Source organism: Pseudorca crassidens, chromosome 5, assembly GCF_039906515.1.
Source record: "Pseudorca crassidens isolate mPseCra1 chromosome 5, mPseCra1.hap1, whole genome shotgun sequence".
NCBI classification, from domain to species: Eukaryota; Metazoa; Chordata; class Mammalia; order Artiodactyla; family Delphinidae; genus Pseudorca; species Pseudorca crassidens.
Genome location: NC_090300.1, coordinates 147,730,454 through 147,756,775, shown reverse-complemented (window position 1 = coordinate 147,756,775; position 26,322 = coordinate 147,730,454). Strand labels below are relative to the sequence as shown.

The 26,322-nt window shown below is 51.6% G+C and overlaps 2 protein-coding genes and 1 pseudogene across 2 annotated transcripts in view; 2 read left to right on the top strand and 1 right to left on the bottom strand.

Moving 5' to 3' along the window:
* The window catches only part of TSPEAR (thrombospondin type laminin G domain and EAR repeats), a 60,162-nt gene that overhangs the window by 6,275 nt on the left and 27,565 nt on the right, over positions 1 to 26,322 (top strand). Inside the window, exon 2 of the mRNA XM_067739651.1 lies at positions 13,693 to 13,913. Coding sequence (XP_067595752.1) covers positions 13,693 to 13,913 — 221 coding nt within the window. The remainder of the gene's footprint in view (positions 1 to 13,692; positions 13,914 to 26,322) is intronic.
* Positions 1,318 to 1,846, bottom strand: LOC137225573 (keratin-associated protein 10-3-like; annotated as a pseudogene).
* LOC137225526 (keratin-associated protein 10-3-like) lies at positions 20,877 to 22,067 on the top strand. The gene is given in 2 exon segments (XM_067739652.1): positions 20,877 to 20,933; positions 20,936 to 22,067. Coding segments are annotated over 2 exon segments (555 nt in total). The 3' UTR covers positions 21,434 to 22,067.

Sequence of the window (26,322 nt, the reverse complement as noted above, 5' to 3'; positions counted from 1 at the left end):
ACCACCCAGTTCTAGTTGCAGGAGGCCCCTACTTCCACCGACAGATTCCCTGAGGACCCCCGTTTGGGGGATAGTGGCACTGGAGAAGCCAGTCAGGGAGTCTGGACCCGGTTCTCCAGGGGAGCCCACCGGAAGGTCAGGTGATCTCTCAGACCTGCGCTAAGGGGGCATTCACTGCTGACCCCCCTCCTTCTGGGGAACGTCTTGCTGGATTTCATGTCCTCCTGGGAGGGAGGGAGGGGTCACGTCAATAGCAGGGTAGGGTTAAGAGCTAGAGGTGGCACTGGGGGGAGGGTGGAGGTGGGGGGAAGGCTGGTTAGGAATGAGGGCTGGCCATGGGAAGCTTGGGGCTCCAGGAAACATGGGGGCCCCATCCAGACCGGCCCCAAGGGTCACCCTCAGGCCCCAGAGTGTGGGCCCTGGAAGTCACCTACCTGCTGGCCTCTTCCCCACCCAGCCGGGAGCCGGGGCTGGGGAGGGGGCATCGTCACTAGTCTATGTGGCACAGACAAAGCAGGTTGGGACGTTTGAAGATTGAATAAAGCTCACAGTTCGAGGAGGGCTGGAGGGACAGGCGCAGCTGGTGGTCAGCAGGAATGCTCCACTCCGGCTGCGTCCCAGGAGGCCAGGAGCCAGTGGGGCCCCGCCTTCCGCGCGTCCTCAGGCTGACCAGGGAGAGCCAGGCCGGGGGCAAGGGTCCCTCTCGCCAAGGGGCCGCTGGCCAGGCGGCATTGGCCACCACAATCTCAGACACACAGCACAGCCACCCAGAGCTGCCCGGAGGTACAGACGCAGGAGTCGAGGGCCTTGGGGCCGACGGGGTGGGCCTCCAAGCTCAGCACCCTTGGAGATGCTCCCAGGGCATGGCTTGGCTCCAAGGCTGCTGAGGCCGGAGTTATTTACGTCAGCCCCGGGCCGGAAGCAATGAAACATGCAGCCAGCTGGGGAGGACGGAGAGTTTGTCCACTCAGCTCAAGACCCCTTGAGGGGAGCGGAGGCCACACAGCAGCAGGAGGGGCAGAGACGGAGCAGAGCAAGACCCCCAAAGACTCGGGGGGAGAGCGGTGTCCATCGCTTTCAGGAGAAACCTGGGGACCCGCAGTAACAGGGGAGGGCTGTTTCAGGTTCATCTGGGCCTGATCTGGAGGCTACGGATGGGCTAAGCCCTGCTTGTTGGGGTCCTAGGTCAGCTCACACTCATGTAGAGGTGTAGACCACAGCTCGTGCTGGGTTAAATCCTGAGGGTGGCTGGTGGCTGGCAATGGCAGAGGTGGGGGTGGCCCATAGCACCTGGCAGGCCCTGGGGGGACGTGCCGGTCAGCTGTGGGACGTGCCCGAGGCGGGGACGCAGCAGGCGGGGCAGCAGGCGGGGCGGCAGAGCAGGGCTGCGGAGGAGGAGGGTCTGCGGCAGGACGAGGGGCAGGGGGTGGGCTGGCAGCACGAGGGGGCTGAGCAGGGGGCGGCCTCACAGCACACGGGCTCACAGCACGCAAGTGTGCAGCAGACAGGTGTGCAGCAGACGGGCACACGGCAGGCCTGCTGGCAGGGGGAGCAAGTGCAGCAGGGGGCTGGCAGCTAGACTGCCAGCAGCACGAGGCTGTGCAGGGGCCGGTGCAGGCTGGTTGGCAGCAGGGGCTGGACACGCAGCTCACTGGGGCGCAGACGAGGGTCAGGCAGGGGGCCGGGGCGCAGCCGCTGGGGGTGCGGCAGGGGGGCTCGCAGCAGCTCTCTGGGCAGTCGTCCACCTGCCAGCAGGAGCCGGTGCAGGAGTCACAGGGACCAGGCAGGCAGAGCCGCTGCCGTAGCTCAGGGCGCTGGAGCAGACGGACAGGGTGGACACGGCCATGGTGGGGGCGGTGGCTGGAGGAGGGTGTGAGTGTGTGTGTGTGTGTGATGTGCTCGGCTGTCGGCTTCACCCCCTCCTGGGTGTGTGTGCTGTCCTGGGGAGGCTCCACACCCTCCCTTCCTGGTTGCTGTTGAGAGCAGGTCCACAGAAAAAGCGGCAGCTTTGTCGTTCCAGGAGTCATTGCTCAGCTCACAAAACTCTTGAAATTGGCTTGGGACGCCTTTACTCGTTTTTGTCCTAGAAAGAAACCCCAGGGTGGAGTGTAAGTCACCTTGCCATTTTAGGCGGTGCTGCAAGTCGGGGCCGGTGTCTGTGGGCACTGGGTCCTGGCCCCTGGTCAGGGTGAGTGCTGCTGGGGTCGCCCAGCTGGCTGAATGAGGTCATGCGCCTCTGTGGTTGGAAGGTTAGAGAGGAGGTGTATCTGGGTTCTAAATAAAGATAACGTGAGTCATGCTTTGTAGGCAGCAGTAACAGCACAGCAGATGGGTCGGCTCACACAACAGAAATGTATCTCATAGTCTGGACGTCCGACGTCGGAGGTCAAGGTGCCGGAAGGGCTGTTTCCTTCCAAGGCTGTCGGGGAGAGCCTGCCCCAGGCTGTCTCCTAGCTTCCGGGGCTTTTCTGACAATTCTTGGGGCTTCTTGGCTTGTAGAAGCGCCACCCTGATCTTTACCTTCACCTTCACAGGGCTTTTTCCGTGTGTGCCTGTCTGCGTCCAAAGTTCCCCCTTTCGTAGGGACACCAATCAGGTTGGATGAGGGGCCGCCCCCAAGACCTCATTTTATCTTGATTGTATCTGCAAAGACCCTATTTCCAAATAAGGTCAGATTCACAGGTGCCGGGCGCTGAGGCTGCAGCATCCCGTTGGGACACAATTCAGCCCCTCATGAGTGCTGTCCCTGCTCTGAGGCTGACGCTTGGCCAGAGTCTGGGATGGAAGGAGAAGCTGAGCAGGTGTTGACTTTCTTCTTTCTCAGGGACAGTAGTGAAGGGCGGGGTGCAGGCAGCAGGTGGCCTGACAGGTTTGGAGCACACCCAAAATTTCTGTCAGTCCAGGCGTGGTTTGAGCTCATGGGCTGATTTTTTTTAGTTTATTTTATGGAATAATCCTAAAAGGAGTACAGAGAATTCACATATGCCCGTCTCCCAGGTTTCTCTAGTGATAACGTCGCACAGAACTGTAGATCAATTACCAAGTCTTAGAAACCAGCACTGGGACATTACTGTTCACTAAGGACAGACTTTTCGGGTTCACCAGCTTCCCAGGAGTGTCCTCCCTCTGTTCCAGGACCCCACGGTGCATTCATCAGGTCTCCTCAGTTGGCTCTAGTCTGGGACAATGGCTCACAGTTTCCTTGTCCTTTGTGACTATGACACTTTTGAAGAGCAGTGATCAGGTGTGTTGTGGGCTGTCCCTCAAGTTGGGTTTGTCTGACATTTTCTTATGATTGGACTTGGACTGTCACATTTAGGGGAAGAATCCACAGAACTAATGTGTCCAGTGAAGCAGGGGTGACTTGGTGTTGTTATGTCTGATCACTGAAGATGTGACTATTTCTCCCTTTGTAATTAATGAATATCTGGGGGAGATGCTTTGAGACGTTGCGGATATCCTCCTTCTGCTGAAGCATTTGCCCTGTGGTTCCGCACCCTCTGGGGATCAGGCCTACAGCATGGTGACTACCGTGTGCTAATGGCATTTTCTACTTCTACGGCCCATCTCCAATTAGTAATTAAAATTCTTCTCTAAGGAAGAGTTGTTCCCCCCCCAATATGTTTATTTGTCCTGTTATGGACTAAAGAATGTTAATTTTATTGAGTTCTACTACAATATTATCATTATTTTCTTGTTCGAATTGCTTCACGTTTGGGACCATGACCCCTCTCTGACATTTTGACCACTGGAGCTCTTTCATTTGTCCCTTGGACCCTTCCAGCACCCCTGGAGTCAAGCGCTTCTCCAAGGAGCCCAGGTCCCTTGCAGTGGACAGTGGCATTTAGAAACCAAGGCCTGGAGCTAGGTGTGCTCACTGCCGCTGGGTGTCGCTTCCCCCATGCCCCCTGGTGGAGAGAGCAAGGAGGTGCATGTATGTCAACTAACACATGCCTGAACTTGGGGGAACGCCTTCAGTCTTCCACCGTTAAGGATCATGTTAGCTGTAGTTTTTTGCAGATTAGCTTTCTCAGGCTGAACGTTCTCTTCTGTTGCTGAGAGATTTTATCATGAATGGATGTTGGGTTTCATGAAATGCTTTTTATGCATCTGCTGAGATGATCATATTGTTTTCTTTGTAAGTCTGTTAACATGGTGAATTACATTAACTGATTTTTAAAAACTTTTTATTTTGAAATAGTTACAGATTCACAGGAAATTGGGAAACTAGTATAGAGAGGTGCTGTGTACCCACATTGATTGATGTTTGAATACTGAAGAAGTCTTGAGTTGCTAGATAAACCCCACTTGGTTGTGATGTATTGTCTTTCTGGCATGTTTCTGGATTTGACTAGCTAATAGCTTGTTCAGGATTTTCATATCCGTATTCGTGAGGGTATTGGTCTGTAGTTCTCTTTCACTGTAACATCTTTGGCTTTGATAACACGGTTTTCATCGTGGGAGCTGGCAAGCTCCTTTTCCATTTTCTACAAGAGATGGTGTAGAGTTGGCATTTTATCTTCTTCAAATACTTAGTAGGAATTTCTAAGAAACTGGAGTTTTCTTAATAGATATGGAAATGCCAGTTATCCGTTTCTTCTTTCATGAGTTTCGGTAGTTTCGTTACTGAACCAAACTTGGCGCCGCTTGCGCAGGCACAGTAAAGCCAATCCACTGATGCCGAATTGTGGTGAAGGAAAGCGCAGTGTTTACTGCACGCGCCAAGGAAGGAGTCGGGTGGCTAACGCTCAAAAGACCTGAACTCCCCAAAGGCTTTCAGGAAAGGTTTCTAAAGACAGGGTGAGGGAAAGAGCTGTGGTACGTGATCTTCTCGTGGTTCGTTGGTGGTGAGGTAATCGGGAACCAGCATCTTCAGCCTACTGGTTCCAACCAGTCTGCAGTCCACATGCTTGTGGGCAGCATGCAGTTAACTTCCTCCACCTGGTGGGGTTTCAGTATCTGTGAAACAACTCGGTGGTGTGACTCAGGATATTCCCTACAGCCCTTGAGGAGGAACTAAAGTTCTTTGACTTTGTTTAATGACTAAACTATTATTACTTTGTCTTGCTTGACTGAATTTTCTACACGTTCTCACTTCTCTGATTAAATGTATTCTTTGGAACTCAGGGGAAGGCCTAGGAGGCTAAAGTTTTTCTACCAACGAGAGGCAGGTGGAGGACATGGGGGCGATCTGTCCCAGGAAGGCCCCACAGGGTCCTGCTTGGTTACAGTTTGTGCCTATCAAGGAGCTGGTCCATTTCATCTAAGGTTTTGAATATATAGGCCTAATGTTGTTTGTAGAGTCTCTGTGTTATCCTTTTAATTTCTTTTTTAAAAATTGATTTTATTGAAGTATAGTTGATTTACAATGTTGTGTTAATTTCTGCTGCTCAGCAAAGTGATTCAGTTGTACACATATACATACATTCTTTTTCATATTCTTTTCCGTTATGATTTATCACAGGATATTGAATACAGTTTCCTGTGCTGTACAGTAGGACCTTGTTGTTTATCCCTCCTGCATATAACAGTTTGCATCTGCTAATCCCAAATTCCCAATCCATCCCTACCCTGCCCACCCCGCTTTGGCAACCACAAGTCTGTTCTCTATGTCCCTGAGTCTATTTCTGCTTCCTTTTAATTTTTGAAAAATGTTTAGTGATATCTCATTTTTTGTTCTTGACACTGATACATTGTTCCTTCTTGTTTTTCCCTGTCAGTCTGGCTAGAAGTTTGTCAATTTTATTGATCTTCTTGAAGAACCAGCTTTGGTTTCAATGAACTTTTCTTTTGTTTCAATCACATTGATTTCTGCCCTTCTCCTCACTGGGGGTTCCACTTGCTCTTCTTGTTCAAGTTTCTTCAGTGGAAGCCTCGATGGTCGGTTTGGTACCTTTATTCTTTTCTCATGGAAGCACTTAGGACCACACACCTTCCTCTTCTTCAGCTGCACCCACACATCCTTTCCGTGCGGACCATCCTGGTCTATAATCTGAGGCGTTGAACGAGCTGATCTCCATGGCCCCTTTCACTCTGATTCCATAATTGCTGATTCATACACAAGTTTTAAGGACAGTAGAATCAGGGGGACTCACGCGCAGCAGGATCTGGGGGCAGCTGAGCCTCTGGGTGCTCAGTGTTTGGACTTCCACTTTCTGCAGCCCGAGGCCACCGCAACCGGATTCATCATGGCTGTTCACATTTTCACTCGCCTGGAGGACGTGCGATAAGGGAACACGGAAAGCTGGCTGGATCAAAGAATGATCGCGCCCAGCGGGAGTGAACATTGTTTTTATTGCAAAGGTCTCTGAAGTCGGGGCTGCCCCCTCATCCTCGCCTCGCCCACCTCGGCTCCTGGTAGGAGAAGACGGGGAGGAGGCTCTTCAGATCAGTGGAGATGCCTCTGTGGGCGGGACCCTGCGGGCAGATGAGCATCCTGTCCAAACCCCCTCGTCCCTGTGCCAGCCCTGCCGCCTGCGTGGCGCGCGCGCTATCTTCGCCTCCTGAATGTCCATGTGCCTGGTGAGGCCATGCAGTTGCTGGACCCAATGGAGAACATTTGAGGAAGGTTCGGGTTTGGAGCTGGCAAGCTTGGGCCTGGAGATGGACTGGTTCTGCTCCGCGTGCGGACTTCTCTGCGTCAGCTGACTAAGGCGTCCTGGACGCACTGTTGCCTGTTTATGTGAAGTGAATTCACGTCAGCTGTTTACCAGCCGCGTGGATCTCACTCAGGAGACCTACTTGGCAACCCTGGCAGCTGCCCTCTTGCAGGCAGACACAGATGCTCTCACAAATTCAGGGGGGAAGTTACAAACTGACCCACAAAGTGGCCCGGCGCAGGGCTGACCGCACCATGAGGGGTGGGCAGTCCCTCTCCCAGTCCCTGTGAGGCAACCCCATTCAGGGAGCAGCTCCTGTCTGCCTGGCAATGTCCCCAACCCCTCCCACAGATCCCCAAGAAAGGGGAGACCAGCCTCCGAGAGGTCAACACAGAGGCTGCCGTGGGAAACAGCGGGTTCCGGGGGAGCTGGGTGCAAAGGCAGCGGCTGTCGCTCTGCACTCTGCTTGGCCCGCTGGACAAGGACAGGCATTCCCGGGGGCTAACACAGACTCTGGAGGATGACTGAGGGAGGGGACGTGTGTGGATTTGGAAGCGTGGATGTGTGTGCGGCCTGAGCCCGCCCAGGGGGCTGTGTCACGTCTACTGCTCATCGCCGGTGTCCTGCTCTTTCGGTGCCTCCCCTGTAGCTTCCATGGCCTGGTCACTATGTGGCCTTTGGCTTTCTAGGCTCTGGATATCCCAGGGACATCTCACGCTCCAGCCTAGAGAGCCCAGGTCCCGTTCGAAGCCCAGCAGCCCTGCCTCACTCCACGTTCCTTGACGTCCTTTAAAGCAAGTGAAGAAAAGCAGATTTAAACACACAACAGGGATGGGCCAATTGCCCCTTTGTGCTCCATCTTTTTTTTTAATTGGAGCCTAGTTGATTTACAATGTGTTAATTTCTGCTGTACAGCAAAGTGAGTCGGTTATATACATATATATATTCTTCCTCATATTATTCTCCATTACAGTTTATCACAGGATATAGAATAGAGTTCCCTGTGCTCTACAGTAGGACCTTGGTGTGTATCCATTCTATATATACTAGTTTGCATCTGCTGAGCCCAAACTGCCAATCCCTCCCTCCCCCACCCCCTCCTCCGTGGCAACCACAAGTCTGTTCTCTATGTCTGAGTCTGTTTCGTTTTGTAGATAAGTTCATCTGTGTCATATTTTAGATTCCACATATAAGTGATATCACATGATATTTGTCTTTCTCTGTGTGACTGACTTCACTTAGTGTAATACTCTCTAGGTCCATCCATGTTGCTGCAAATGGCATTATTTCATCCTTTTTTATGGCTGAGTAGTATTCCATTGTGTATATTTTTTCATACCACAGCTTTTTTATCCACTCACCTGTCGATGGACATTTAGGTTGCTTCTGTGCTCCATCTTTATATTTTTTCCTGTTTCCTTTTTTAACCAGTGTAATAGGAGAAAAGTGATACCTTGCCACTGTTTAATTTACACTGACTATATTGACTTAGATTTCATCATATTTGAGTTGTTTCTTTCTTAGGTTGCCTGCCTTTGGGGTAAGGATTGTTCTTATGTTTTCCTTGCTGGTGTCCTGGGTGCCTTGTTCCTTCTGTGTGTTCACCCCTTGTCTGTTTTAAGAACGGCAACCCCCCTTCCTGCTCTGTCCCGTGACAACAGCATGGCCCGTGGTGTCCTTTATCGAGCGGAAATCCTTGTTTTGATGTGAGCAAACGGACCAGCTTCTTTCTGATGGTTTGTGTGCAGTGTTGAGAAATCCTCCTTAACCCCAGGTCGCAAAGAGAGCCCTCAACTTCTCCCTCTGATATGGAAGTCCCACTTTCCACCCCACCTGGAGTTGATGACCTGTGTCCTGTTCAGGGAGGAATCGGGCCTGGCTTCTCCCCCCACCAAAGCCCAGCTTTCCCACCACCACCCACTGATCAGTCCACCCTCCGCGGATCTGCGTGGAGCCCGGACCGTGAGTCATCCCTGCTTGCGTGGGTCTCTGAGCCCTTGGACCTCCCCATCACTGGTCCATCTGCCTCTTCTTGGGCCCAAACTGGACTCTTCTGTCACTATGGCAGTGTCATCAGTCCCACTGTCCCGCAGGGCACACCTAATAGTAGCCTCACCTAAGTTCTTGGAAATGAATTGTCCTGGTCCCTGGGCACCCAATGAACTGAACGAAATCCACAGAGGAAAGAGGATCTTATTGGTCATCTCGTTCCCTCCCTCCCCACCCCCAGTGGAGGGGCCCATCTCAGAGACTGTCTGAAGCTGGCCAGGTGTCCACCTGGCTGCAGGCCTGTGGCTCATACCTGTGCATCCAGCATAAGGCAGTTGCCCCTTCACCAAATAACCCCGGTCTTCACGGCCCCCAGCACGGGGGGCCTCCCCGGGGGACTTTTCCAGGGCACGAGGAGCCTGGCTTCTGGCCAGAACTTCTTTGAGAGATCTCGCAGGCCAACCACAGGCCTCGCAAGGACGCTGCCCACTCCCCCCAGACCTGGGGCACAGCCTCACCGGCCACGGCCATGGCCACGGCCACACTCACACGCACATCTGCACCCCCTGCCTCCTTTCAGGCCTCCTGTGAAGACACTTTGCCCACTCTGGCCCACGCCCCAGTGCTTTCCCACTCGTGGCCCTTCCTCCCGCTCCCTCCCTGGCCCCAGGGCTCATCAGACTGCAGGTGGCTTTGTCCTGGGCTCCCTGGCACGCCCGTTGGTGCCCTTCCGGGGGGGTGGGGGGGTCTTGCTGACACTGTCGCAGTACAGGGTTAAAGTCTTCACTCTCCTCCCGCTTTGCCTGTTGCTGTGATCGGCTCCTCCGACACCTGGCGGCTCAGCTCTTTCTCCAGCTCAGCTGAGCCCCTGACATGGACAGTCGCCACCCTCCCATTTTACAGATGAGGAAACTGAGGCTCGGAGAGGTGCAGCGGGTCAGTCGTGGGCCAGATCTTACGATGCTGAGGTCTAGGTCAGGGCCCTGCTGGTAGCCAGCTTTCAGTTCATCTCCCTGTGGCCGCCACAGTCTCTCTGCTAAATTATAGGCACCACAGGGCAACGACTCTTTATTTTGGAAACTGGCATTTCAAGAAGCCTTTGTGGAACAGACGAAGACCATGCAAATGAGTGCAAGCCTGGCTGTTTATCCCGCCGGCTCTGGCAGGGGCCCACCAGTGTCACCTGGGCGTGGCAGAGTGGAGAGAGGGAGGCCCGGGTGCGGCCTGATGGAGGCTGTCGGCGACGGACGCTGGGGCTGGACCAGCAGCAGTGCCCCATGTGCCTGGTTAGGGAGCAGATCCGGTTTTCTCCGTGGGGTCCTGAACTGGACGTGGGGACAAAAGTTAGGGAAGCTGCTGGTCACCGGCCACATTCTGGCCATTCCGGGCAGCAGCGACCGAGGTTGTGGGTCAGGCTTCTGTGGCCAGGCGTCTACGGCTCGGCCATTGTCTGTCTGTCTGTCCAGCCCGTCAGCATGAGTCCAGCAGGTGCCAGTGTACATGTCCCGTCGGTTAACTTGCTGGAGTCTATCACTCAGGCATCTGGACGTCCCGAGGTGGCACTGACCTTTGTGAACTCGGTCACTCACTCATTCCTGCGTCCAGCGGGGCTTTCCCAGGAAGGCACGAACGCACTGTCTCTGTTAACCTGGAGAACCCTCGGCAGGTGTGTGGGTGTGTGGACCAGGCTCAGGTGGAGAGAGCCCGTGTGGATGAGTACCTGCCAGGCCACAGGCCGCTCGGGCCTGCGTGGGTTCTGGGGGGTGGGGGTGGGGACCAGGAGGAGGCTGTTTCAGTTAAACAATGGAGGGACAGACTCGCACTGAGATTAGCCGAGTTCGGGTCCCCCCAGTTGCCGGTGCCTGGGGCTTGGCCGGGCTGAGGCATGTCCTGGAAGCCGAACGGCCTGCCTGGTGGAGGGCCCACGTTTCCTGAAGGAGGGGCCGGACGCTGGTGGGGCCACAGCTAAAACCACGACGGCGGGCCACTGCCAGACAGGGCCCACGTACCCTGTGTCTCAGTTTGTGGGTAAATTTAGGATGCACAGTGTTTACTTAGAGCCCCGTGCTCCCCAGGGACCCCAGCCAGGCACAACCACACAGGATGTGGAATCTGACCCCCGGCCTGGGCAGCCCGAGGCTGGGTCAGGGTCCGTCCCCCAGAACACGGACACCCCTCCACCCCTGAGATGCCAGACTCCTCCCTGGCGTCTCTCTGGGACCCCGTCCCCGACACACACAGCAGCCTCGGGGTGGCCGCCGCCCTTGATGTTGGAGTACATCAGAGCGCCGAGCTGCGAGCGTCTCAGTTTACACACAGGTGCTTTCCCAGGAACGATGCTCTTTCCTCCCAGGCTGCTTCTCGCTTTCAGTGGCGTAAATGACAACAGTGCCCTGCCCTTCCGTCACAGAGCAGCTGCTGACCCTCTCTCCCCACGTCCCCCAGAGGGCCTCGCACGCCCGTCCTCCCAGACACTGCTCAGGCTGCCACATCCCTCGGTCTCGCTGTCCCCCCAGGCTGGCATGAGCCTCGGGCTGGAGTCCAGGTCTGCACGCAGCCGGGCCGCCCACCGCCGTCCAGCCTGCCCTTGGTCCCCACACTCTCGGGCGTGTCCACACCCCGTGGGTGCCTCCGGGCACATGAGGATGCCCCTTTGCAGGAGGACGTCAGCGTCCCTGACTGTGTCCCGGCTTGATGGCCCCAAACTCTGTACCATGTTGAGTGCTGGGGCGGGGCAGCGAGTGTGGTCTGGGTTCAGGAGCCCAGTTCCTTGCGTGCACAGTGCATCCTCTTTCCCGTGTTGGTAAGAATCCCCGGTGTCCTGGATACGAGCCCCCTGTCCTCTCGCCCCTCCCCCCACAGTGTGTTGCTCTGGCCCCTCTCGTCACTGACCTCTCCTTCCAGGTTTCACGCTCTCACTTTGAATTGCTTTCTCCTCCTCTCTTCTGTGAGCTCGGTGTCTTTCCTCTGAACGGGTTCGGAGAGACCTCTTGTTTCCTAAATTCGCTTGACTAATGGAGAAGATGAGCTCCTGTCTTCCACCTCACCTGCCCCCGTCTGTGACGCCCCTGCTCCCCCCGCACTCTCCCGTCTGTGACGGCCCCCGTCTGTGACGCCCCTGCTCCCCCCGCACTCTCCCCTCGGTGCCGCACTGGTCGCCCTCTGGCCGCTGTGAGTCCCTGGACGGGGGAAGGGGCAGCCCCGGCGAGGGTGGGGGCCAGGCCCGAGCGCGGGGGGAGGGCAGAGGGGGCGTCCTCTACTCTCATGGCCGCAGCCCTGCTGACTTGCTGACCGATCCCCGTGGTGCACTGACCGCTGGCTCCAGGGCCAGCACCCCTGTGTCAGGCTCAGACCCTTTAGCAGGACTGCCAGACCCCGAGGGGGACGGCTCTGGGGAACGGCTGTTTCATTCGCACGTGTCTGCCATCTGTCCCAGGCCACGGCCTGACACATGCTGGCCGAGTCTGGAAGGGTCCAAGGGGCAGCCATGGGCTCTGCTCCGAGCCAGCACTTCCCTCCACTGCGGGGCCGGGTGGGCCGTCTGGAACCCCGCCTCTAGTCACAGGTGCTCCCTGTGCTCCCCGCTCTCCTTTCCTATCATCTGGGCTCAGGTGCGTTTCCGCCTCTGGTCACAGGTGCTCCCTGCGCTGCCCGCTCTCCTTTCCTATCATCTGGGCTCAGGTGAGTTTCCGCCTCTAGTCACAGGTGCTCCCTGCACTGCCCGCTCTCCTTTCCTATCATCTGGGCTCAGGTGCGTTTCCGCCTCTGGTCACAGGTGCTCCCTGCGCTGCCCGCTCTCCTTTCCTATCATCTGGGCTCAGGTGAGTTTCCGCCTCTAGTCACAGGTGCTCCCTGCACTGCCCGCTCTCCCTTCCTATCATCTGGGCTCAGGTGCGTTTTGTTTCTGATGACCTTGAACTGCGGAGCAGGAGCCGGTCTGCTCCTCTACAACATGTGCGGAAGGCAGTGCCCAGGCCAGGGCGGCGTCCGGGTCCTGTCGGGGGCCCTGCCCTCCGACGGCACCACCGGGGCCGTGTCGCAGACGGCTCAGCCGGGGGCTCGGGGATGCCGTGCCTGCCTTGTCTCAGACCCTGGACGCTTTCCGTGCGCGAGCCTGTCTCCCAGGACCACGGGCTCCCTGGGGCCGGGTGGGGGCTTCCCTGTGCCCCAGCACACCCAGCACAGCGCCTGGTGGTTGACTTGGAAATGGCAGCAAAACCCAGGGGGCCGGGGTGGAAGGGTGGGGAGGAGGGGCCACGGCGGACCCGGGCGGGTCGTGAACCCCTGGTGCCCCCGCTTGCTCACGGGATGGACGGGCGTCGACTGAAAAAAATGCACAACCTAGAAGTTGAGAGTTATGGTTTATTCAGCGGACAAAACTGAGGACTTAACCAGGACACAGCATCTCAGGTGGCTCTGAGGGACGGCTCCGAGGTCAGGGCGGAGCCAGGGTACAGAGGAGTTTTGTAAAAAAACCAGGTAGTCAGACCATCAAAAGAATGCTGTTAATGAAAGAAAACCAGACATCTCAAGTTAAGGAATTCAGTGTGTTTCTGTGTATGGGAAGATGCAAGAGTCTGGGCTCACTGAAATCATTCCTTTTGTTTTTTGCGGTACGCGGGCCTCTCACTGTTGTGGCCCCTCCCGTTGCGGAGCACAGGCTCCAGACGCGCAGGATCAGCGGCCATGGCTCACGGGCCCAGCCGCTCCGCGGCATGTGGGATCTTCCCGGACCGGGGCACGAACCCATGTCCCCTGCATCGGCAGGCGGACTCCCAACCACGGCGCCACCAGGGAAGCCCTGAAATCATTCCTTTGATGTGCACCTCAGCTACCTGGAGCCAGCATCCCGTGTTTTCCCGTCCTGAGTCTCCTCAGGGTGCATGCCGGGGGCGGCTGTAATGTGATGGCTTGACGGCTGAAACATCCTTTGTTTTCCGATGTGTCAGGAGACATTCTCAGTCCACACGGGATAATCATGACGTCCTGCTCACAGGGCTCCTTCGAGGACCCTGCAGGACACTGAGACCAGAGCCCGGACACCCACACCTGGGCGCGCCCGTAAACGCGCTGGCATAACCCACGTGTGATTTCCTTGACACAGACCTGCGGCCCCTGGACATCCTGGCAGAGGCGGTCCCTCCTGATGGCGCTGCGGTCGGGGTCACGGTGACACAGGTCCAAGGTGCGCGAGGACTTCAGCTCTCAGCCGCTGCCCCCCACGACCTGAGCTTTCCTGCGTCAAGGATTTTCTTCAGATGCGACCTCTTCCCGGAAGAATTTTCCATCGTCGTAACCTTGAAAGTTCCCAGTCTCCCCGCTAAGGTCAGTGACACTTCCCACTCTTCCTGTAGAATGACCCCCCCCTTCCAGTACCTTTGCACGTTCTCAACGCCAGAGCGTGCGAAGGGCATGACTGATCCGGTCAAGAGGTCAAGAGTGGCCGGCCTTGATAGGTAGTGAGGTCCCCATCACTGTGAGTATGCAAGCAGAGCCTGTGTGACCATTTGTTAGGAGTCTGTACAGCAATTATAATTTTCTGGTGTGCTAAGCTGTCAAAGGCTAGGGATAAGGCTCAGAGTTTTTAGTTTGACATCCTTTAGCAGGAAATGTAAACAAAATAACAAAAACATACCCTTTTGGGGTCTGTTTACCTGTGACTTGCAGTCCCATCCTCCGCAGATCCAGCTAACATTCCCATCGTCCCCGGCTAGGGTGGAAGCGCCCCCGGAGGTTTCCCCAGGGTCCAGGACAAGGCACTTCCTGGGCGTGTGACCAATCCTTCCCATTCCGAGTCAGCATCCCCGATTCTCTCACAGCCAAGGTTCTCCCAGCTGGTTTTCTGTCGACTGTGATTCCATCCTGATACCCCCCGGGGGCTCGTCGTTCTGAACAATCTGCTGTCAAACCCACAGCTGCTGGGCTTTCAGCTGCAGCCATTGCATTTTCAGTTCTGTGATTTCCACTTTCCTCTTGTTTTTCATGTGAATTCCAGTTCTCAGGTGAAAGTCTGGCTTGTCACCTGCTTTCTTGAACAAGCCTCCAACCTGTGGGTCCCCTGGGGGGCTGGCTCGCCGTCAGCTCCATCTCTTTATTTACTGTCATGCTCAGTAACTTTCTAACAGGCTCTCTGAGATATGATTCACACGTCTGAGGTGCGCGATTCAGTGGTGTACGGTGCAGTCAGCGGCTCAGTGCAGCCCTCACCACAGCACGTTGTAACTCACGCTCATCACCTCGGAGAGAAGCCCCAAGCCCTCTGGCTCCCCCCCGACGACCCCACTCCCTACCCCCAGCACTAAGCAGCAACTCATTGACTTTCTGTATCTGCGGGTTTGCCTACTGTGGACATTTCATATAAATGGAATCATATACTGTAATATATGATCTTTGTAACTAGCTTACGTAGTACGTGTTCAGGGTTCACCCGTGATGTAGCGTGTATCAGCGCTTCGTTCCTTTTTATGGCCACGTCATGTTTTACTGTGTGTATATAGCACATTTTGATCACCCCATTCATCGTTGGTGGACATTTGGCTTGATTCTACCTTTTGGTTATTATGAATAATGCTGCTATAAACATTCATGTACCCATTTTTGTAGGGGCATGTGTTTTCATTTCTCTTGGGTATATACTTAGGAGTGGAATTGCTGAGTCTTAGGGTAACTTTATGATTAACTTTTTAGAAACTGCCAGACTGTTTCCCCAAGGTAGCTGCACCATCTGATATTCCCACCAGCACTGGATGAGGGTTGCAACTTCTCCACAGCCTCACTGACACTTGTTATTATCTGACTTCTCGATTCTAGCGACCCATGTGGGCCTGAAGCAGTATTTCATTGTGGCTTTGATTTGCATTTCCCCGATGAATAATGATGGTGTGTATTTTTTCATGTGTGTATTGGCCACTTATGTCTCTTCTTTGGAGAAATGTCTAATCAAGTCCTCTGCCTAGTTTTTAATTGGATTATTTGCCTTTTTAATTGTTGTTATGAGTTCCTTATGTATTCTAGATATAAGTGCCCTATCATATATAGGATTTTCAAATATTTTCTCCCATTATATGGGTTGTCTTTTCACTTTCTTGATGGTGTCCTTTGAAGCACAAAACTTTTTAATTTTGATGAAGTCATATTTACCTACGTTTTCTTTTCTTGCTTATACTTTTAGTGCCATATCTTAGAATCCAGTGCCAAATCTGAGGTCATAAAGATTTATCCCAAAGTTTTCTTCCAAGAGCTTTATAGAATTAGCTCTTATATTTAGGTCTTTGATCCATTAATTAGAGTGGAAGGTTAGGTTTGAGTTGAGATCTTTCTTCTTTCTTAATATAGGTACTTACAGCTATAAATTTCCCTCTAAGAAGTGCTTTAGCTGCATCCCATAAGTTTTGGTATTTTGATCTTTGTTTTCACTCATCTTAAAGTATTTTATTATTTCCTTTTTGGTTTCTTCTTTGACCCTTTGATTATTTAGGTGTGTATTGTTTAGTTTCCACATATTCATGAACGTCCCACTTTCTTCAATTATTAATTTCTAATTTCACTCCATTGTGGTCAGAAAACATACTTTGTGTTATTTCTGTCTTTTTAACTTATTGAGGTTTGTTGTCTGTCCTAGCATATGTTCTCCCCTAGAGAATGTTCCATGTGTGTTTCTGTAGAATGTATATTCTGCTGCTGTTGGGTAGGGCGTTCTACAGATGTCTGTTAGGTCTTGTTGGCTTATTGTGCTGTTCAAGTCTGATGTTTCCATTTTGATCTTCTCTCTAGTTGTTCTATACATTATTGAAATTGGTATTTTACAGTTTTCAACTAATATTGTTGAACTATTTTTCCCTTCGTTTCTGTCAGTTTTAACTTTATGTATTTTGAAGCTCTGTTATTATTTGCATGTATGTTTATAATTGTTATATATTCCTGATGGATTGACTTTTTATTATTATAAAATGCCTGTCTCTAGTTACAATTTTTGTTTAAAGTCTATTTTATCTGATATTAGTAAAATATTAATATCTCCTTGTGGTTGCTGTTTGCATGATGTATCTTTTTCTATCCTTTTACTGTCAATCTATTTCTATCTTTGAATCTAAAGTATGTCTCATGCAGAGAGCATATAGTTGAATCATGTTTGTTTATGCAGTCTAACAATCTCTGCCTTTTGATTGCGTTATTTGCTTTTATGTTATTACTGATATATCCTCATTATTCACAGATTTTGTATTTGAAAATTCACCTACTTTCTAAAATTGATTTGTAACCCCCAAATCAATACTTTTGGCACTTCCAAAGTCATTCATGGACATGCATAGAGCTGCAAAACATTTGATGTCATGGGAACAACATGCGTGTTCCAGCTGAGGATGACAAGGCAATGCTCTGCCTTCTTGCTTCAGCTCATACTGTAAACAAGTGCCCTTTTGCTGTCATTTAGAGCTACGTTCTTCACATTTTTGTGCTTTTCACTGGTGACCTTGCTGCTTGAAATGGCTCCCAAACATAGTGCTGAAGTGCTGTCTAGTGTTCCTAAGTGCAAGAAGGCTGTGATGTGCATTAGGAAGAAAATACGTGCATCAGGTAAGTGCCATTCAGGCATGAATTATGTTGCTGTTGGAAGTGAGTTCAGTGATAATGAATCAACAATAAATATTAAACATACACTGTGAAATAATACCATATCTATCTAAATCTATCTATCTCTCTATCTAACCCTGGCTAATATTTGGTATTTGACCCTGGTTTCTGACACAGATCTCCTAATCCCTTGGAATTTCCTGGGATAGGAGTTGTCTTTTATTCTAATAAGGCAACTCTTGGTGGGCTCCTGGATGGGAGAGGGTCACCAGAAAGACCAAGCCTTGATTTGTAGCTTGGTACTTTCAGCCCCATCTCCTATTCTCCAGAAAGGGGAGAGGGGCTAGAAATTGAGTTAATCAATGCCTACAAGATGAAGCCTCCATAAAAATCCCCAAAGTACAGGGCTTGGAGAACACCTGGGTTGTTGAACACGTCCACACGCCAGGAGGGTGAAACACACCAACTCCATGGAAACAGAAGCTCCTGCACTCAGAACCCTTCCAGAACTCACCCTCTGTATCTTCATGTGGCTGTTGGTCTGCATCCTTTAAAATATCCTTTGTAAAAAATCAGCAATAATAAGTAAACTGTTTTTCTGGGTTCTGCTCTAGCAACTTATTCAAGGAGTCAAGGAGTCAAGGAGTCATGGAGTCCCATGACCCAAGGAGTCATGGGAACCTCCAATCTGTAGCCAAGTCAGACAGAAGTTGTGGGTCACCCGGGTGCCTGCTACTTGTAATTGGCATCTGAAGCCGGGGGCAGTATTGTGCAACTGAAACCTAACCTGTGGGGTCTGTGTTGACTCTGGTTAGGGTCAGAACTGAACTGACTTGTAGGACACTCCTATGGTGTCAGAGAACTTGTTGGGGTGGGTGAAGACCCACACACCTGGTGTCAGAAGCTTCTTCATGAGAGTAAAGGAAAACTCACATAACACAAGGTTATGTATTGATTAGCTGATGAAAATGAGGCTAGAGGCTCACAGGAACCTAAATCTTTATTTCCCCTAGAAGCAATGGCTGAGTACTTGCTAATCCAGTGTTCACAGTGACTTTCTATAACAATAATGAGCATCAACTGTGGTCGGATTGATGTCTGCTATTTCACTTTTCCGTTTCCTATTTCTCATGTCTTTCTTGTAATTGTGTTCCTTTATTCCTTTTCTACTGCTTTCTTTTGCTTTTAGTAAATACTTTCCAATGTAGCAATATTATTTCTTTAATGATTTTTTCATCATATATTTTTAAGTTTCCCTTTGCTCTAGGGTCTATCATGTACTTATGTTAACTTATCAGAATCAACTTCCAATTTATACCAATTCAATTCCAGGTATATATAAAAACACTGCTCATTTTTATATGTAACTCTATCCCTTCCTGTCTTTTTTGTCCTTCCTGTTACAATATTTCGTCTTAAAATGTTAAAATTCCAAGAATATATTGTTATAATTATTACTTAGTATACTTTTATGATTTTTAAGAAGCTTAGAGAAGAAAGGAATGCAAAACCTTTGTTATCCTAGCCTTTTTATCATTTGTGGTTCTCTTCACTTTTTCCTGTGGATCTGAGTTCTCATCTGCTGTAATTTCCTTTGCGCAGTACAGTTTTGCTCCCATGTACCTCCTTTGTGCTGATGTTGTCAAATATATTGAATTTCTAGACTATAGGTCCCAAAATACATTGTATACATATTGTTTTATACAATATGCTTTATAATATATTGTTTTATAAATTGTGTTAAATCAAGTAAGAGAAGAAACAAGAAAAAAATATGCATTTGTATTCTTTTCTAATTACATAATTAACTTTACTGGCATCTTTTTTTTCCCTGTGGGTTGGAATTTCTGTCTGGGGTTACTTGCTTTTAGCCTAAAGAACTCCATTTAGTATGTCTAATACGATGAGTCTCCTAATATCAGATTCTCTCAGTTTTTATTTATCTGAGAATATATTTTTCCTCCATTTTGAAAAATAGCTTTTTTGCATATAGGATTCTTGATTGACAAGTTTTACTTTGAGCATTTTGAGTACATGGTCCCACTGCCTCTGGTCTCCACCGTTTCTGATGGAAAGTCAGCCGTTAATCTTACTGGGCTTCCCTTGTGAGTGACTCAGCATTTTTCTCCTGCTGCTTTTGATATTTCCTCCTTGTCTTTGACGTTTAGCATATTCAGTATGACATGCCTGTTTGTGAATCTTTTGTGTTGAAAAGATTGAAGTTCATCAAGCTTCCTGGATGTGTAGATTAGAGTTTTTCACTTTGACAGTTTTAAGCTGTTATTTCTTTGAGGTAATATCTTTCCATTGCAGTCTGACTGCCATGTGGTCCTCCAGCAGAGTTCCCAGCCCCACCCATCAGCCTCACCCTGAAGCCCACTGACCCCCAACAAGTCCCCGATGGAGCCCTGGCTACTCTTGCAGAGGCCTACAGCTGAGCACATCACCAAGGGCCCTGCCCTTGCCCCTCAGAGACCTGGGACAGTACAGTGGCTGAAGAGTGAGGACACGAGGGACCACGGCCAGAGGTCACTAGGTCCCAGGTGCAGACTGAGCACTGGGGCATGGGCTGCTACACACGGTGCAGGTGTCTGTGGACAAGGCCCCATGGACAACAAGGCTCTGCTACTGAACGTATATTATGACAGAGACTCCAGGAACTGACAACAGAGGGTCAGGTCACAGCCACCACATCCTTCTGCCTGTGAGAGGGAGTGCTTGAGGGAGGAGATCTTGTCCTAATTTGCACCCAGGGGCTGTAGGAACCCCTGATGTTGTCTGGAGCCCCTGATATTGTAGAATAGGAGGAAGGTGTGAGCATTAAGACTCTATCAGGGGAGGTTCTATAGACGTTCAAGCCGCAATGAAGCGAAAGGCATTTGCCCCCACGGTCATTCTCTTTGCGCTAGCCTGCGTCTGCATCCCTGCCCCTCTCTGTGAGCCAGTCTCTGCCCCAGGAGGACACCTGTCCTCACACCTGCCCCAGGGCTCACTCCTTGTGGACACAGGCCCCCTCACCTCCCTCCACAATCAGCAGCATCTGCTCACCAAGTGCATCCCACCCTGTGGCCAGGCCAGTGGGGCATGGCCAGACCTGTCCACACCTGAAAACACCTCCCTCGCCTCAAAGCCCAGATTCTGGGATTGTTCCTGCTTGTCCCTTCCTTTGGAGCAGGAGTTTTGTTTACAAGAACAGCCCCTGCCCCCAGTGCAGCAGAGGGCTCTCACTAACGAGAGTCACCTGACTGCTACTGTCCCTGCAAAAACATCAAAAAGATTCCTACTGTCTATCCTCTGGAGACAGACGCAGGTCCGGAGAGCCCCACCTCCACCCAGGAGCCTCACCAGCCAAAGGCATTTACAGACAGCTGCCAGCTGCCAGAACAGGGCAGGACACAGACAAGGAAGGAAAGGCATTTACAGACAGCTGCCAGAACAGGGCAGGACACAGACAAGGAAGGAAAGAACAGACAGCTGCAAAACAGAGCAGGACACTAACACAGAAGGAAAGGCATTTACAGACAGCTGCAAAACAGAGCAGGACACTAACAAGGAAGGAAAGGCTTCACCAAGTTGCTGCCATGCCAACACACAACACAGAGGACGGCTATAAAGCTGGACAGCCCTGAGCACCTCACTCACACACACACACACACACTCTCTCTCTCTCTCTCTCTCTCTCTCTCTCACCCTCCTCCAGCCACCGCCCCCACCATGGCCGTGTCCACCCTGTCCATCTGCTCCAGCGCCCTGAGCTACGGCAGCGGCTCTGCCTGCCTGGTCCCTGTGACTCCTGCACCGGCTCCTGCTGGCAGGTGGATGACTGCCCAGAGAGCTGCTGCGAGCCCCCCTGCCACGCCCCCAGCGGCTGCACCCCGGCCCCCTGCCTGAACCTCGTCTGCACCCCAGTGAGCTGCGTGTCCAGCCCCTGCTGCCAACCAGCCTGCACCGGCCCCTGCACGGCCTCGTGCTGCCGGCAGTCTAGCTGCGAGCCCCCCTGCCACACCTGCTCCCCCTGCCAGCAGGCCTGCCGTGTGCCCGTCTGCTGCAAGCCTGCGTGCTGCACACCTGTTTGCTGCAAGCCTGTCTGCTGCACACCTGTGTGCTGCAAGCCCGTGTGCTGTGAGGCCGCCCCCTGCTCAGCCCCCTCGTGCTGCCAGCCCACCCCCTACCCCTCGTCCTGCCGCAGACCCTCCTCCTCCGTGTACCTGCTCTGCCGTCCCGCGTGCTCCCGCCCTGCCTGCTGCATCCCTGCCTCAGTCTGCTGCTGACTGGGCACATTGCCAGCTACTCCTAGGGCCAACCCTGAATTCCATCTGAAATCTCTGCAGCGTTGAGCCCAGTCTGGGATCTCCTTCTGCCCCAGAACCACCCACTTCCACAGCCTGGGCTGAGTCCTCACTGCCCAGCTGGCTCCCTGGACTGGCTCCTGGCTTCCTCCAGACCCTAGGTCTCAGCAGTGTCCTCCTCTCCATCCTTGTCAGATCGTGGACTTTGTTCTGCCCTATGTGAGGGGCCGGTCCGTTAACAAATAAAGTCATTGTCAGGCCCTCTCCGAGACCGAGTGCATATCTGTGCAAACCCTAGGGAAGAGCTTTGATGTGGAGTGTGGCCTTGAGCTGCGTCCAGGGCAGTAGGACCACTGGGCAGGGCCAGACAGGCCCTCCCACACTCTGCCTGGGCGTCCTGTGCTAGCAGGTCCCCTGCAGCCTCCAGCCCAGAGATTCCTGCTCACCTGGAGACCCCTGCAGCCTCCACCAGTGAAGGACGGCAGCGGGCAGGTAACCAGGCCCTGGGTCTCACACACTGGGGACTTGGAGCTTTACTAGAGACAAGGGACACTCCGTTTAATAAAGCATCTGCCTTGAAGGCATAAAGCCCACTCCAGAAACAGCTTCAGACAGGCTGGGGCCAGCTGCTCTCCAGTGCCCTGGGCACGAGGGTGAGTGCTTCTGTCTGTGTGAAGAGGCCAGGAGGGAGAGAGCCATGTGCGGTGACGATGGAGCCTGTGTTAGTCAGGGTTCTCCAGAGAAACAACCAATGAGACGTGTGTGTACACATGCAGAGAGGTTTATTTTGAGGAGCCGTCTCACGTGATTGTGGAGACTGGCAAGTCCAGAATCTGCAGGGCGGGCTTCCCAGGGAAGAGCTGGTGTTGCAGCTCGAGTGTAGAGATGGTCTGCTGGCGGAGTCTCTTCCTCCTCTGGGGACCTCAGTCTTTTCTCAAGGCCTTCAACTGATTGGGTGAGGCCCACCCATGTTTTGGAGGGCAATCTGCTTTCCTCAGAGTCCACTGATTTCACTATTGCTCTCACCTAAGAAATAAGCTTGTCATGACATCCAGACATGTTTACCCAAACAACTGGGCACCACGACCTGGTCAAGTTGACACATGAAACTCACCATCACAGGGACCAACAGCCAAGGGGGAGGAGGGATATTTGGAAGTGGCAGGTGCTCACTGGGCGATCCCCTCAGGAATTCAAATATTAAGGCAGGTTGCCCTCTTGGGAAATACAGGGAGGAGGGAGTCACCCTGGCCCTGCAGGGACGGTGCTGGGCAGGCAATCACCTGGAGGACATGGGTGTTCCCCAGCGAGAAGGGCCTTGGCCGGGGACCTCAAATGTAACTGTTAACTATTATAATAGCTCCATTTAAAAGTGAAAAAAGAAACAGGTGAGATTAATTTAACATATTTTATTTAACCCAATATATCCAAAAAGTTACCATTTCAAAACGTGTTACTAAAAGCTGCTTTTAAAATGCTTATAGATTCACTATTTGTTCAATATTTTTCTAAAGTGATTTTTGGAAGGAAAAGAGAGGTCCAGGCATTTTGTTCAATCTTAGTTAAAATTTAAAAGCCCAGTTAATATTCCTGTTTAATGATTTAACATATTAAAAAAATAAATTTATTTATTTACTTTTGGCTGCTTTGGGTCTTCGTTGCTGCGCGCAGGCTTTCTCTAGTTGCAGCGAGCGGGGGCTACTCTTCTTTGCGGTGCACAGGCTTCTCATTGCGGTGGCTTCTCTTGTTGCGGAGCACGGGCTCTAGGCGCGTGGGCTTCAGTAGTTGTGGCTCGTGGGCTCTAGAGCGCAGGCTCAGTAGTTGTGGTGCACGGATTAGTTGATCCATGGCATGTGGGATCTCCCTGGACCAGGGCTTGAACCCGTGTCCCCTGCATTGGTAGGTGGATTCTTAACCACTGTGCCACCAGGGAAGTCCTGATTTAACAAATTTATTGAGCACCTTCTATGTACCAAGCACTGTTTCAGGCACCGGGGATAGAAGGCTGAACACAACAGGAAAAATTCTTCTCTAACGGAGTTTACATCCTAGGTGGGGGAGGTGACAATCAATAATAAATAATGCAAAAATTTTAAAAAGTTGGGAAAATGGGTAGAGATTGTTGAGGGGATCTTGCAGTGTTTTAGTATTAAATATTTAGTGTTTATCAGTGTTTTCAAAATACTTCCAGAGATTAATACCTTTATCTTTGTACCTTGTTGCTTTTAGTAAGTTAATGTAGCCATATCCTTATCGTATCAGTTATACTGAAAGAAGAGAATCAGTTGTGCATGGCCAGCAAGTTGAAGATCAAATTGAGAGTAATCCTGTCTCCGTTTGCATACAGTCATCATCTGTTGCTTCATCACTGCTGGTCCAAGTAGGAGGTGGTCCAGACTCTTGATTTTCCCATTGTTCCTTCTGTAGCTCATCCACCGGCCTTTGTAGCATATTCCAAATGATCAAGGCATTTGTATTCAGGGATTGTGACCAACTGTTCTGAAAAGTAAATTTGAAAAAAAAATGACTTAAGTGAGTTTTATTTTGATTAAACGGTAAATTTTGATTAAATGAGTTTTGCAGTAAATTTTGATTGAGTTGTGAGGGCCTTGAAGAATTGTATAGTAATTCACTCCTGCCTGTACAGAGCAAAGTGGGGATAGAAAAATAATCTACTTTGCGTTTCTTATGCGTCCACACGTCGGGTTTTCAACAAGCTTTAGATCCTTTTGTCTGTGGACATTTTTGTTTACTTCGGAATATGACTTGTGGTAAGATGCTCTGTTATTCTTTCATAAAAATGGGCCCTTCTCTGTACCAATACTAAGAATTGTTCTAGGCACCAGAGATACAACAGTGAACAAAACAATTTCTTCTCTTAAAAAAACAAACAAAAAACCCCCCAAAAGTGAACATGGGGTACTGGCCACTTTTCAAGGGCTCGGCAGCCAGGTGGCTCTCACACAGACAGAGCATCTGATATTAATAAAGTGTTAGAACCTCACCGGGGTCACTGCCTAGGAAGGATCAGACTCTGCACATACAACCCATCTCGCTGGCTATTTCGACTTGTTTCCCCTTCTTTGCACCGACACCAGCCCAGCCCCCCAGGTGCTCCTGTCTGCTTCATCACTTGGTCATTTGTCTTATTTCTTTAAGTGTTTTTTTTCAAGAGGGAAGTGTGAGTGGAGTACTTTCTAAGCTCTTGCTTATATGAAAATACACCGCTGTTCTCTTTACTTGAGAAAGATGTAATAATTTGAAAGAAGATCAAATCAGCCTTAATCCCGGATGTTCCCCCAGAAGCTCTGTGTCTTTCACTGTTTGGTGGGAGAGGGGTCCGGAGTCAGCCCTGGGGGGGTTCATTTCCAGACTACGTGCTGTTTCTTCCTGCACGGCGAAGGGGCTGCTATTAATTCTGTTCATTTAAAAACTGCCAGCACGTGTCTAGGGTGGGTGGGCTCTGAAGCCCTGAGGCTCCTGAAATTCATGGAGCCCTTCCAGTCCACACACACACACCTTCGTGCGCTCAGCTCAGAGCGCTTCACGCTCAGTTTTGTCTCTACTGTTGTATCCTAGCTGTGCCTCCTCCCTCCCTAGCAAACGGACTGTCATGTTTGGCGTCGGCGAAACACACGGTCCGTTGATTACATTTTCTCTCATCATATTTGGGGTTTTCTCTTTTATCTCTGTGATTTGGAGGATCCCCGCCTGGCCTAGAACAGGTGCTCAGACAGTGCTGTCTAACCCCACAGCTGTGGCCAGGGCCGTTGTGACCATCCCTGCTCCAGGCGTCGACCTCCTCACCAGAGTCAGCCCATGCTGACTTTCAGTTCCGGGCTCCCCAGGACCACATCTTCTTCATCCACGAGGGAAACTGACTGTTGCCTGGGCTTGACTTTGGGTGTTACCTGGGGTCCGCACGTCTCCACTGCTCGCATGCGGGGTCTCCAGGGGGAGACCCTCTCCCTGTCCCTGAGTCCTTCAGGGCATCACCTCTGAGGGAGGCAACCTCGGGTCAAGAAGGGCAATTTGCCCAGCCGAGGAGTGTGGGGCGCACAGCCTGTGCCGAAAGGCACTTGAGTTTGGGTGAAATGTTGATGAAAACGGCTCCCGATTTACCCTGCAGTCCTGCGTCCCTTTCATGGCCCCAGACTCACTCAGACACCTGTGAGCACTGCTCCTGGAGAAAGTTTCATTGCAGAGTCCACGTCCGACCGTGTCCCATTAACGCTCCTCTCGGGCACGCTAGGCTGGGCTGCGAGGGCTCTGGGCATCCCTCACCTCCTGCTGGCAGAGCCTGGGTCTCACACCAGGCCCTGCTGGAACGTGATCCTAGACCCACTCTATGGTCCAATCTTCTGAACCACTTGCATTTTATAAGATGTGCCAATGTCAGTTTACACTTAAGATTCTTCTTCTTTTTTTTTTTTTTTGGCTGCGTTGGGTCTTCATTGCTGCGTGCGGGCTTTCTCTAGTTGCGGCGAGCAGGGGCTACTCTTCGTTGCTGCACGCGGGCTTCTCACTGCGGCGGCTTCTCTTGTTGCAGAGCACGGGCTCTAGGCGCGCGGGCTCAGTAGTGGTGGGACGCAGGCTACACTTAAATTTTAAAATGCTTAAAAGTTAAACTGATATTAAAAGTACCCCAAACACAGGAGAGATGGAACAGAATGCATCAATGTAGAGAGGTGTTCACCTCTAAACCACACTCAGCATAATCTTGCCTCAATAGTTTCCATGACTTTCTGGAGCCAAACAAAGGAGCGAAGGGAAAACATCCTGCAACTCAGGATATTTACACTCACAAGTTTAACGAGGGAAAACTATTGCAGAAACTACGCCAGCACTAATGAGGGGCTCCTGCAGCCAGC